This window comes from Pseudorca crassidens, chromosome 7 (genome assembly GCF_039906515.1).
Source record: "Pseudorca crassidens isolate mPseCra1 chromosome 7, mPseCra1.hap1, whole genome shotgun sequence".
Classification (NCBI taxonomy): domain Eukaryota; kingdom Metazoa; phylum Chordata; class Mammalia; order Artiodactyla; family Delphinidae; genus Pseudorca; species Pseudorca crassidens.
In genome coordinates this window covers 88,492,414-88,503,051 of record NC_090302.1, presented here as the reverse complement: position 1 = coordinate 88,503,051, position 10,638 = coordinate 88,492,414, and the positions used below count along the sequence as shown (strand labels likewise).

Below are 10,638 nucleotides of genomic sequence, written 5' to 3'. Positions count from 1 at the left end.
GTGGTCTGGGAGAGAGCGTGCCCCAGGAAGAACCCCATTCCTGCTACCACCTTCCTTGCCCCCCTTCCCTTTTATTATCTCCTGTCTGTAACTCTCATTTCTGCCCCCTTTCCCCACCTTTCTCCTCTGTTTCTCCTCATCTCCACTGAGTCTTGTCACTCCCCTTTAGCTGTTTCTTTACCCCCTCCACCTCCTCTCCCTCTCTCTCCCTCTCCCTCTCTCTCTCTCTCTCTCTCTCTCTCTCTGCACCCTCCCCCAAATGCTTCTACATTGGTACTCCATTATTGCATCTCCTATCTCTCCAACTCTCTCTTTTTTGCCTCTCCTCTCTCCGGTTTCTCTCTTTCTACCTCCTGCCCCAGGCCAGTCCCCAGGGCCTGCTCCCGCCTCCACCTGCCCCTTCCCCATGCGGGTGCCGCCTCCTGTGCACAGCGCCTCAAGCCTTGCTAATGCGTTTCGCATGGCGCGTCAGTCAAACACCCTTCTAATGTCCTTAAAGCACGCAGAAAATTGCATCCTTATGAAAAAGAACAAAAAAGCAAATTGCCTGGTGGAGGCGGAGAAGCCGCAGGGCTCTGGTGGCGCGGAGTTCAGAGGGGATGAACTGGCAGAGGTCTGCCGTTGGCAGGAGCCAGAATGCCACCTCCTCCCCGCCGCCTTCCAGGCAGCACCAACACCTACCTTCTCACCTCCTTACGTACTACTTTTGCCCACCTCTCCACGTTTGTTCCCACCACTCTGACCTTGTTCTGTGTCTTTAAGACCAAGCTCCAAACTGCCTCAGAACCTTTGCACTTGCTATGTCCACTGCCAGGTAGGCATTCCTTCTTGTCATTCAGGTCTCAGCTGAAGAGTCAGCTCCTGAGGGAGACTCTCCCTGACCACTCTGACTAAAACTGCCATCACTCTCATTGTCTATCACCTGCTTTATTTTCTACAAGGCATTTTTTACTTCCTGAAATCATCTTGTAGATTTAATTGTGGCGTCTATGCTTCCAACATGAGCTCCTTGCATCAGAGACTGAGTGCCCCATGACTAGCACAGTGCCTGACACATAGCAGGCGTTTAATAGATACTTGGTAGACAAAGGGATGAGACTCATTCCGGGCAGACAGGGGCCACTGGGGACCCTAAACCATCTAGAATATACCAAGCTGATGGATAAGGGGCAGTGGAGACCCACAGAGCTGAAATCAGATCCAAATTCTGCCGCTGACAGCTGTGTGTCCCTGGGCACGTTGCCTAACATCTCTGAGCATTATCTTCATCTTCAGAATGGGAGTAGGGCACCTATCTTACCAGGCTGTAACTGGACCAATGAGGCGGGAAGGCCCTGTGTCCCAGTCCTGAGAACCCCACCACATTCAGTTACTGCTTGTTAAATGAATGAATGGCCCAAGAAAGAGCTTGATCAATATCAGACAGCCCATGATAGCGCTGATGTCAGACACCGTTATTTCCTGAAACACTAAGAAGGAAAAATTTTTAAAACGTTGCCAATGAAGACATAACCCAGTGTTTTTTTAGCACCTAGAATTTTTATCCCATACTTACTCAAGGATCTCTTTTGAGCTTAATAAGACATAAATTTCTATCGCAGATCACTACTGAGTTTACATTAAAAGGAAAAAATCAGGGAAATCAATGGACTGAGTGTTCCTAATACTTCTCTGAGGTCAGAGCCACCTATGAATTGATCCCCCCACCCCCGCAACCCACAGCCCTGTCCCCCTTAGCCTCTGTCTGGTGGGTGAGTGGATCTGAGTTCCCTCCATGCTGTTGCCCTGTGTCTTCCTGCACCTTGAGGAAGATCCCTTCCTCCCCCCAGACTTTGTGGCTTTCTCCATCGAGAGTTGGTGCCTGAGAGGTGAGGGGTCTCCACCGTCCAGCCAAGGATACCTCCTTAGGGACAGTCACATCCTGCAGACACAGGGCCCACAGTGCCTGGAACATACACCCCCCAACAGTCATATGAACCCAGATTTCAGAAATGGGAAGATGCCGTCTTAAAGTCAATGAGATGCAGTGTAATACAATGTGAGAACTAGGACAAAGGGAACTTTTGAAGTCACAAAAGGGAGGGGCCCCTGCAAAGGCAGGAGGACCGCCTTCTGCTGCACCATGGATGTGGAGTGGCCTAGGGACCAAGGCCAATGAAGAACTTCAGACTCAGATGCATGACCCTGTTGCTGTTGTCACCTTTCTGCCCTGCCCACCTATGAGGAAAGAGGAGTCCTGGCTTCCTTACTTCCCTAAAGTGGGGCTGGGAGGATGGTTTTGGAGATGTTTCTTTCAGCTCAGAAAGTCTGGGGCCAGACTGAGCTGGAGGGGCCTGTGGGGCCTCTGTAGTCATTCTTAGCCTGGCTGCAGCCCTTGAGAAACCTGGGCCTGGAGAGGCCTTGGGGGCAGAGGCTTGGGGGATCAGGTGGTCCCTTGAGTGTAGAAACGAAATCAGGCAGTGGGGCAACCAAAGACGGAGGAGATGCCTGGTTTCTCCTTGGACCCTGGAGCTCCAGGAAGGTCCCTAGGAACTGTTGCTTACTCCAGGTTGAGCGGCGGCTGAGCGCCGCTTCAGGCCCTGGTTTCCCCTTAGGTAGAGTAAGAGAGCACCCTCTGGCTCCAGGAGACGCAAACCTCGCACCTGGCCGGGTTAATGTGGCCCTGGGTCCCTGTTTCTTTTCTTCCACGTTATGGGTTCTCACCAATGACCCTACAGGAGAATCCAGAACAGGGGAAGAGTGTAAACCTGAGTAAACTTTATTTGTTAAAAAGAGGGGCAGCAGAGGGGGGGGATGGGGAGCCCCCGCCCGGTTGCGCCTGTCATATCCTGGTGGTGCCGGCTCCGCGCAAAACCAGCGGCTAGTCGGAGGCTCTGAAACGGGCTGCGGACCCCAGGCCGGCCGCGAGAGGCCCACTTCCCCCTGAACGCTTCCTGCGATCCTGGTCTGAGCTGAGCGCTGCACAGAGCTGGGCTCCCGCTTCCGACAAGAAGAACGACTTGCTCAGGATCGGGGTCACAATCCCCCATCTCCGGCCTGCTCTTCAGCCAAAACTCCCCCAAAGTCCCCCTTCTTGCCCAGGCCCCTACCCCCACCCCATAAAGCCCAGAAGCGCAAACTTCGCTCTCGCCTCCGAGCGCTGCTGTCTGGCTAATCCCGGGTGCTGCTCACGGGGTCCTGGCTGCCACGGGCGTTCCCCGTCCACCCCCATTCCAGGTCCACTTATCTCGCGATAAGTGGCTTCGGGCCTGGGCTCCGGGCTCCAGAGACACAGCCGCGACCTCCTTTGCTCTCCGGTGTGGTCTCCGGGTTTTGTTTCCCAGGACGTTGGGGCGGAGAAGAGATTTGTGCAGCAGAGGGGGAGGGAGCGAGAAGACCGTCCCTCCCCGAAGGCCCGGGCCTGGAGAGAGGGGAGCGGTTGCCACCAGGCAGGGAGGGGGCTTCCGCACAGGGTGGCCAGGGTGGCCGGGATAGGGTGTCACTCAGGCCTGGCGACTGCATCACCGTCCGTGGATGGGTTGCCGCTCTTCACCTAGAGTCCTGGTTCTGCGGGCTACGGCCCGCGGTAGAAGTCTTGGGATGGTCAGTAAAACTTCTGCCTCCGAGCCTTCGGTTTTTTTCTGGAGCGGGCCTGAGCTTCCATCGGGTCTCATAGGAATTACCCAAGCAAGGAACCCCGAGGTGCCAGGACGCAGCCGGCACACGGCCCCGTCCTCTCCCGGGCCTCCGGGTCTCGATCTGCTGCAGTCACCCCGTGCCCCGTCCGCCGAGGAGCACAGCGACGCAGGCGGTGACAGAAACCCCTCCCACCCCCTCTCGCACTGGAATCTGGACCCCCTCATTTGGGGCCCAGCTCCCCCACTGACCGGCTGGTGACCTCATGACAGCAGTGCCCCCATCAGGTTCCCCAGCTGTGCCTGGAGGGGTTGCCCTTGCGCTGTGGCACCGGATTTGCTGTCCGCCCTTCCTCTCTCCCTCCCTCTTAGAGCCCTAGTGCTTTATGGCCCTTTCCTCCAGTCCAGTGAGGGGGCTGCCTTGGGGAAACACCATAGAACCACAAGGCAATCTGCCTGAGGTTGCATTCCTCAGATTTAATAAAACGTGAGGACCCCGAACGAGGTCCCAGAATGGACTGAAGGACTGTGGGTCAGTACGCCTCCTCTCTCCTCTTCCACTCTCCTTCCACAACTCTGCATCGTTAACAAAGGCTGTGATGGAATTTCTGTCCCCTAGGCCCAGGAGGGACAGAACTCGAATTTTCACTCCCACCCCTGCCACACTTCGAGGTGGAGAGGATTAAACTCAGAAGCGTACCTGACTTGGCTAGCCTGGGCCTGGCTCAGGAAGATTACAGCAGGACCACTACATTGAGCAGAACTGGGGGTAACCCTAAGGGCTGGAAGGGATTAGAAGGTGCACTCACACACTGATGGTCCATTCCTTCCCTCCGGACTGCAGGATTTCTCAGGCCCTTCAGGGGACAGTGACAAGTGAATATTCTGGGAGCTGTTTCAAGGTTAAGAGCCTAGAAAGGGAGCTTATTTTCCAAAGACTTGGCAGGGTTGGGGCTTGCAGAGAATTGCCTGCTGCCCTCAGAAAACACCCTCTTTCCCACTCCTCCCAGCCTTAAACCAAGGCCTGAGATGCTCGGGTACCAGTAATCCAAGTGCAGGTTTCAGGAAAGGGCGATCAAGCAGCGATTTAAAAAGGAAGTCATCAGCCGCTGCAGGTGGAGGCCATAACGGTTTTCCCATACTGAAATGCAAAGTCTTCGTCTCAGCATAATGTTCCTGACTCTCTTTCCCTCTTATTTGCACCTGCAAGGACCTGGTTTCAAATCTCCCTCCTGTTTGGAACTCTGCAGGACCAAGTTTCCATCTCTCCCCTAGCTTTAACCAGCAAAGTGGCCATTTTTCCATTTCCATACCCTGGTGGTAGTCCTAGGAAGCACAAAAACAGCAACCAACATGCAAGCTCCCAGCCCAGACTAGACCAGAGAGGAGGCAACCAGGAGGCAACCGAGGCTTTCCGTGTGTGGGGAGGGGGGAGGGAGGGCAAACACGTGCCACCAAGCCGCGCCCCTGGAAAGGGCACCCTGCGTGACCTTGAGCAGTTTGGAGTCCTCGGCCCTCTGCCTCGGTCAGGTACTCCCACAGGTGCCGGTACTCGGCTGCCAGATGCCTCCCTCCTGTGTATACCGTGGAAAACTTGAAAACTCAGGGAGGCAGGCGCCTCTGCAGGCTGGAGCTGCTGATGGTGGCCGGCCTCTGTGCAAACCCCGAGTTCTTGGTTTCCCATAGGCCTCAGGAAGGGCTGGCCCGTACAATCTCAAGGACCTCGCAGTTAGTCCTTAAAGCCCCAGGAGACTGAACCAACAACAGGAGGCGGCTCTCAGCCCCGGGCAGCTTCCGGAGTGAGCGCTGCGGTGCCCTCGGACTGGCGACCCCTGTCTAGCCCGTTTGCTACCGTCTGGAGTGCCCTGGGCTGAGAAGGAAGGGCAGGAGGTTCAGAGTGGCCCTCACGCCCAGAGTGGAAGCGATTCCTAGGATCCTGCAGCGACCGAGCTGCCTGCGTGCCCGGCCCAGGCCAGGTGGAGCAGGTCACGGCTCGAGTCCACGTAGCCCGGGGAAAAGATGTTTCAGAAGACACTGCGCGTGTCCCTCTTACCTCGCCGCGTCCCCCCCGCCAACGTCGCGGATTCAGAAACCGCCCCCCCATCAAGTCCCGCTGTGTCATAAAATATTTTATTGGAAAAAAATCACCGTCTTCGTAAGAGAGGGGTAGGGGCCCCAGAGATGTCGGGTTGTCCGGGCGCCATCTCGGGCCGTGGTGGCCTGCGCCGGGCCGCGGGGTCCCCAGACGCGCGGAAGCGGGTGTGTGCCTGGAGGCGTCCGGGCCCGGGGGGGGCGGCCCGAGGCGACTGAGGGGTGCAGGATAGGATCGGGCGTGAATGCTCCTGGAGCGCCTGGCTACGGCGAGCTCCGAGAGGAGGCGACCTTCCGCCGCGCTGGACGTGTTTCCAGGCTAGGGCCCGCGAGCGCACGGGTTTGGCTTCAGGGTCTGTCCTTCCTTGTTTGGCCCCTAAATGTCCGCATTCAAGGTAATAATAAAAAGTTTAGAAAGCAAACGGCGTGGACGCAGAAGGGCCGACTCGCGGCTTCCGGCGGGTTATGGGGGCCGCGGACTGCGCTGGGGTTCCCTGGGCCCGAACCCTCTGCCGCGCTCAGTCCTCGTGGCTCCGGTCGCCGGCCTCGCCCGGCGCCTCCGCCAGCTTCTCCGCTTCCTTGGCGCGCTCCTGCTCCGTGAGCTGTTCGCTCGTGGGGATGGAGTTCTTCTTGGGCCTCCCCTTGGGCTTGGTGGGAGACTCCAGGCCGCCGCCCTGCAGCACCTGCGCGGGAGACGGGCGGCACCGCGTTGAGCTGGGACTGGGCCGGGGACCCCCGCGCCCTGTGTCCAGGCAGGGCCTGAAGAGCCCAACGAGGCCATTCGAGGCCGCGCCTAGCCCCCGGGAAATGGCGGCCATTTGTCTGAGCGCTGCTAGGGAAAAGTGACCAGAGGGTCCGGCAGAGGGGTTCAAGTCTTCCAGGAATCCTGAGGGTTCAGGGAGCGCGAAAGGAGCTGAGCTAGGGCACCCAGTGGGACAGAGAGCAGAGAGGGTCCCTCTGGGCACCAGGCACCGAGGGAATCGGGAGGGTTGGGCATAAGTCTCCATGGTGGAGCACCTCTTGAAGAAGGCTACAGGGGCACGGCCGCAAATAGAGGGCGCAGAATGCCACAAAAACACTCACTATTTTCTTCCACTTCATCCTTCGATTCTGGTACCACGTCTTCACCTGCAACTGGCTCAGACCCAGGGACTCGGCGAGATCTATTCTGGAAAGAGCGGGGTGCACCCTCAGCAGGGCAAGCAGCCGCCCTCCCCCTACCCGCTGGGCTTAGCCTGGCCCCGCGCTACCTGTCGGGCGTGGAGAGGTACTTCTGCTTCTCGAAGCGTTTCTCTAGGCCCATCAGCTGCAGCTCGGTGAACACGGTGCGGCTCCGACGCCCCTTCTTGGCCTTGGTGCCCGGCTCCCCGGCGCCAGGCGCCTCCAGCTTCCCGCGGAGCTGCAGCTCGAGCGGCAGGTGCGGCGCGCCGGCAGCGCCGGGCAGCCCAGGCCCCGCAGCAAGCAGCGCCGAGCCCAACCCGGAGCAGCCAAGCGGCGCCAGCGGGAACTTAAACACCGCTGCCTGCTCGGCCTTCAGCACGGCTGCGGGGAGAGAGTGGGGAGCCGGGTGAGCTCGGGCCTTGCTCCTCCTCCTGTAGATCCTCGCACCATGCGCCCTAGCCGAGAGCTCTCTCTCAGCCGGTGACCCCAACACAAAACCTTCGCGCTGGCCGGGAAGTGAGAGATTTGCGCCAGGCACCTAGGCTGAACCTCCTCGACGCCAGGGTCCCCAGAGTCTGGGAAGGGGACCTCCCCCACCCGGGCTCTGCCTGGCATTCTCCAGGCCCCAGCTGCTCTGAGATTTCAGGATTCTCAATGAACAAGGTCGAAGCTCCCAAACACATAGAGTATGTGTCACGGAAAAGGGAAACCAAGAAAAAACGGCACAGAGTTAGGAAGATAAGCATTTGCCCCAACTAAATAGGCTTTGCTGCATTCGGGGGTGTGGGGAAGAGTTTCAGTGGAGGAAGCACATCTGCTCTTCTGTGCAGGGCAAAACAGCCAATTCTGAGGGGCAGACAGCGGGTTGTCAGCAGGGGTGAAGTTGGGCGCTTCCCGGAAATTCCAAAGCACCCCAAGAAATGGGAAATTTGTTCTTCCTGTTTTCTCCGTTTAGACTCTTCCCCACGAAGACGTTTCAGTTTTCATTAGTCCTAAACGATTTTTTTTTTGCCCGCTTCAAACGAATTATTAACAGTGCAGCTGGAGGCAAAAGGCAGCAGAGATTGGACTCAAAACGAACAAACTGGCCCTGCGGCCCCCCAGGCAGGCGGAACACTGGCTGGAGGTTCACTGCATGTGGAGGAAGTCGGCTCCCTGGGCTGAGGTCACGCTAGAACGTAGGAGGGCTCCCTGCCCAGATAGGCATCTCACTACCAGTGAGTGCTCTAGCCCCGATGGAATCGGGAAGGGCCCAGGCAAGATGTGCGGGTGAGTATGAGGAGAGAGCCCAGAGGGGAGAAAGGATCCTTGGGGGAAGGTGAGAAAGGAAGGGCAGACCCACCCCACTGAGAGAGGCCGGTTGGAGAGAGACGGGGAAAGGCCAGAAGAAGGGGTGCAGTGGAGAGGGCACAGAAGGTCAAGACAGGGCCCCGACAAGGAAAGAAGAGAACCGAAAGGGACAGAAAAAGCCTGAGTTGCTGGTTCAAGCTCTGCCAAGGTGCAGCCGACCTGGAGCAGAAGGGCCATTCGGGCAGCAGCTCACAAACAAGCCTCTTGTCCCCAGGCAAGGCCCAAGGTGCTCTGTGCTACAGCACCGGTCGGTTCGTCGCCAGCCTGAGACCCCGGGGCTCTGGGAGGCTCCGGGCTGGCTCGGGCCAGCGTCAGCCCCCAGTATAGCACTCGGAGACACGGGCCTCTTTCCCAAAGGTCCGGCTTTCCCGGCTTGGGCAGCCGCGGCCACTCCCAGCCAGCTCTCTGTGGGAAGGCCCAGGCGCCCGCGGCCTGAGGTCGCTTTGACCCGAAGTCTGACATTAGTAGTCTGGTCCAGCGCCCACGATGGGGATGCGGGCTCGGGTCCCCGGGCCTGGACTCCTCGGGGCTGGAAACCGCAGGGTCGCAGCGAAGAAGAGAGCGAATGCCCTCCCGGCAGGCCTGGCCCACGGGCACGAGGCCTGGCTTCTGCGCGGCCCAGCGCCTGCCCCCTTTGCTTCCCCGCCGGGAGCGCGCAGAGGGAACGGTCGGGGGCCTGCGTTCCCGGAGCTGCGTCCGAGAGACGCCGCGGCTCGCTTCCTCCCGCCGAGCCCGGCCAGCGCCCCGCGGCCCCAGGCCCCGCACGTACCCAGGTGGCTGTGGAAGGGCCGCGCCGCCAGCAGAGCCTGCACGCCGAACTTGAGCAGCTCGCCCGCGGCGGCGGCGGCAGCGGCAGGAGCGGCGCCCTTGGGCCCCGGAGGCTCAGTGAGGATTTCCTCGATCATGAAGCTGCGGTAGCGGTGCGGCCGGTGGTCGGCGCAGCCCTCGGGCGGGCCGAAGCGCACTGCGCCCGGCTCCCCCGGCCGCTGCATCGCGGCGCCCCGGGGCTTGGCGGCGGCAGCGGCTGGGGCGCGGGGCCCGCGCGGGGGTCTAGGCCGGCCCGCAGATCCGGGCGGCGCGCGGGCGCCGGTTCATGCCCCCTCCCCCGCCGGCCGGCCGGGCGGAGGCACAGGGCGCGGGCGGGGCGCGCGGGGCTCGGCCGGTCGGACCCGGGACTGCGCCCCCGCCCCACTCTGCCGCGCCTCTAGCCCCGCCGGCCCCGCGTCACCGCCCCGCCCCGCCCGGCCGCCCCGCCTCGCGTCGCCGCCCCCCACCCCCCAGGCCGAGCCCGAGGGAGGGCCAGAGATGGGAGGGTGGCAGGAGGGAGGGGGCCGGGAGAGGGGCCGACCGTCCCAGACAGAGGGAGACCCAGCGGAGCGCACGCCCAAGAAGGATCGAGCCGGAGAGCTCGGGAGACAAGACCCCCGGGGATGGGAGCTGAGGGATCGAGAGAGAGGTGAGAGAGGGTCTACAGCGAGACAGCGAGGGCCACACAAGATGCGAGACAGTGACGTGAGGATGCCAGGGACACCGAGACGTGCGCAGAGAGCAACCGACAGAGGCGCGGGAGTCAGCGGGCCCTGACGTGCCGGAGAGCACAGAGGCAAGCAGGACAGAAAGAGGGGGCAGTTAAGAAAGAGATGGGACAGCTATCAAGGCGAGCGGCCTGGGCGGGGTTTAGGGAGCCCCGGAAAGATCAGGAGGAGGAGAGGCAGAGACCCCGAAGGTCGGCTGGAAAGGGGGTGGCGGTGCTCAGCCTCCGTGCCAGGACGCATGGCTGCCCGCCCGGGCGGGAGTGCAGCAGTGGGCCGGGTGCAACTCGCAGGGTAGTAGCTTCACCTGTGCCTCAGTTTACCAGGTACCGCCTCATTTCTCCTGAACTGCCCTGAGAGGCAAATTTCTCCGGCCAGAATTTGCTTGTATTACCAAGTGGTATGTGGACACATCTACACAACCCTAGACGCTGTGGAGTGGGTTGTGTTCCCCTAGTTCTAGCAAGAGATGGATGCCAGGACAAGGAAAGCCTGCAGCTTTGCCTTTTCGCAGTTTTGGAGCAACAGAGAAAACCAGTACTGGGTGGAGCTGGGTGAGAAGCCACAGGGTGCCCTGGGAGTCTGGGGATAAACTCTGGTGTGACCAGCCTCCTCTCTGAACTGTAAAGTCCCCAGTGTGACTGAGGAAGGCCAGAGGCTTTGCTAGCTCCTCTCTTCATCATTGGGGGAATATAAGTCCAAGTCGTGGGGTGAACAATCCCAAAGCTCAACTCTCCGCTGAGTTTATCTCTTTGGCGATGCCACTTGAGGCAAGCCACGGCCCCATTCTGGACCTCAATCTCCTCACCTGTCCCTGAGAAGATGCTGACACTCGGCTCCAGGGAGGCTGTGAGGACTTCGTGTGGGGGGAGGGGGGGTGGGTGGGGTGG

General features: G+C 60.1%; 1 protein-coding gene across 1 annotated transcript; it reads right to left on the bottom strand.

Moving 5' to 3' along the window:
* Positions 1 to 5,737: 5,737 nt before the first annotated feature.
* BARX1 (BARX homeobox 1) lies at positions 5,738 to 9,208 on the bottom strand. Its single transcript, XM_067742451.1, has 4 exons — positions 8,986 to 9,208; positions 6,956 to 7,247; positions 6,789 to 6,873; positions 5,738 to 6,388 (listed from the first exon to the last, which is right to left on the bottom strand). The coding sequence occupies exons 1-4, from the start codon at positions 9,206 to 9,208 to the stop codon at positions 6,224 to 6,226; spliced, it is 765 nt and encodes a 254-aa protein (XP_067598552.1). The 3' UTR covers positions 5,738 to 6,223.
* Between the last annotated feature and the right edge of the window lie 1,430 nt (positions 9,209 to 10,638).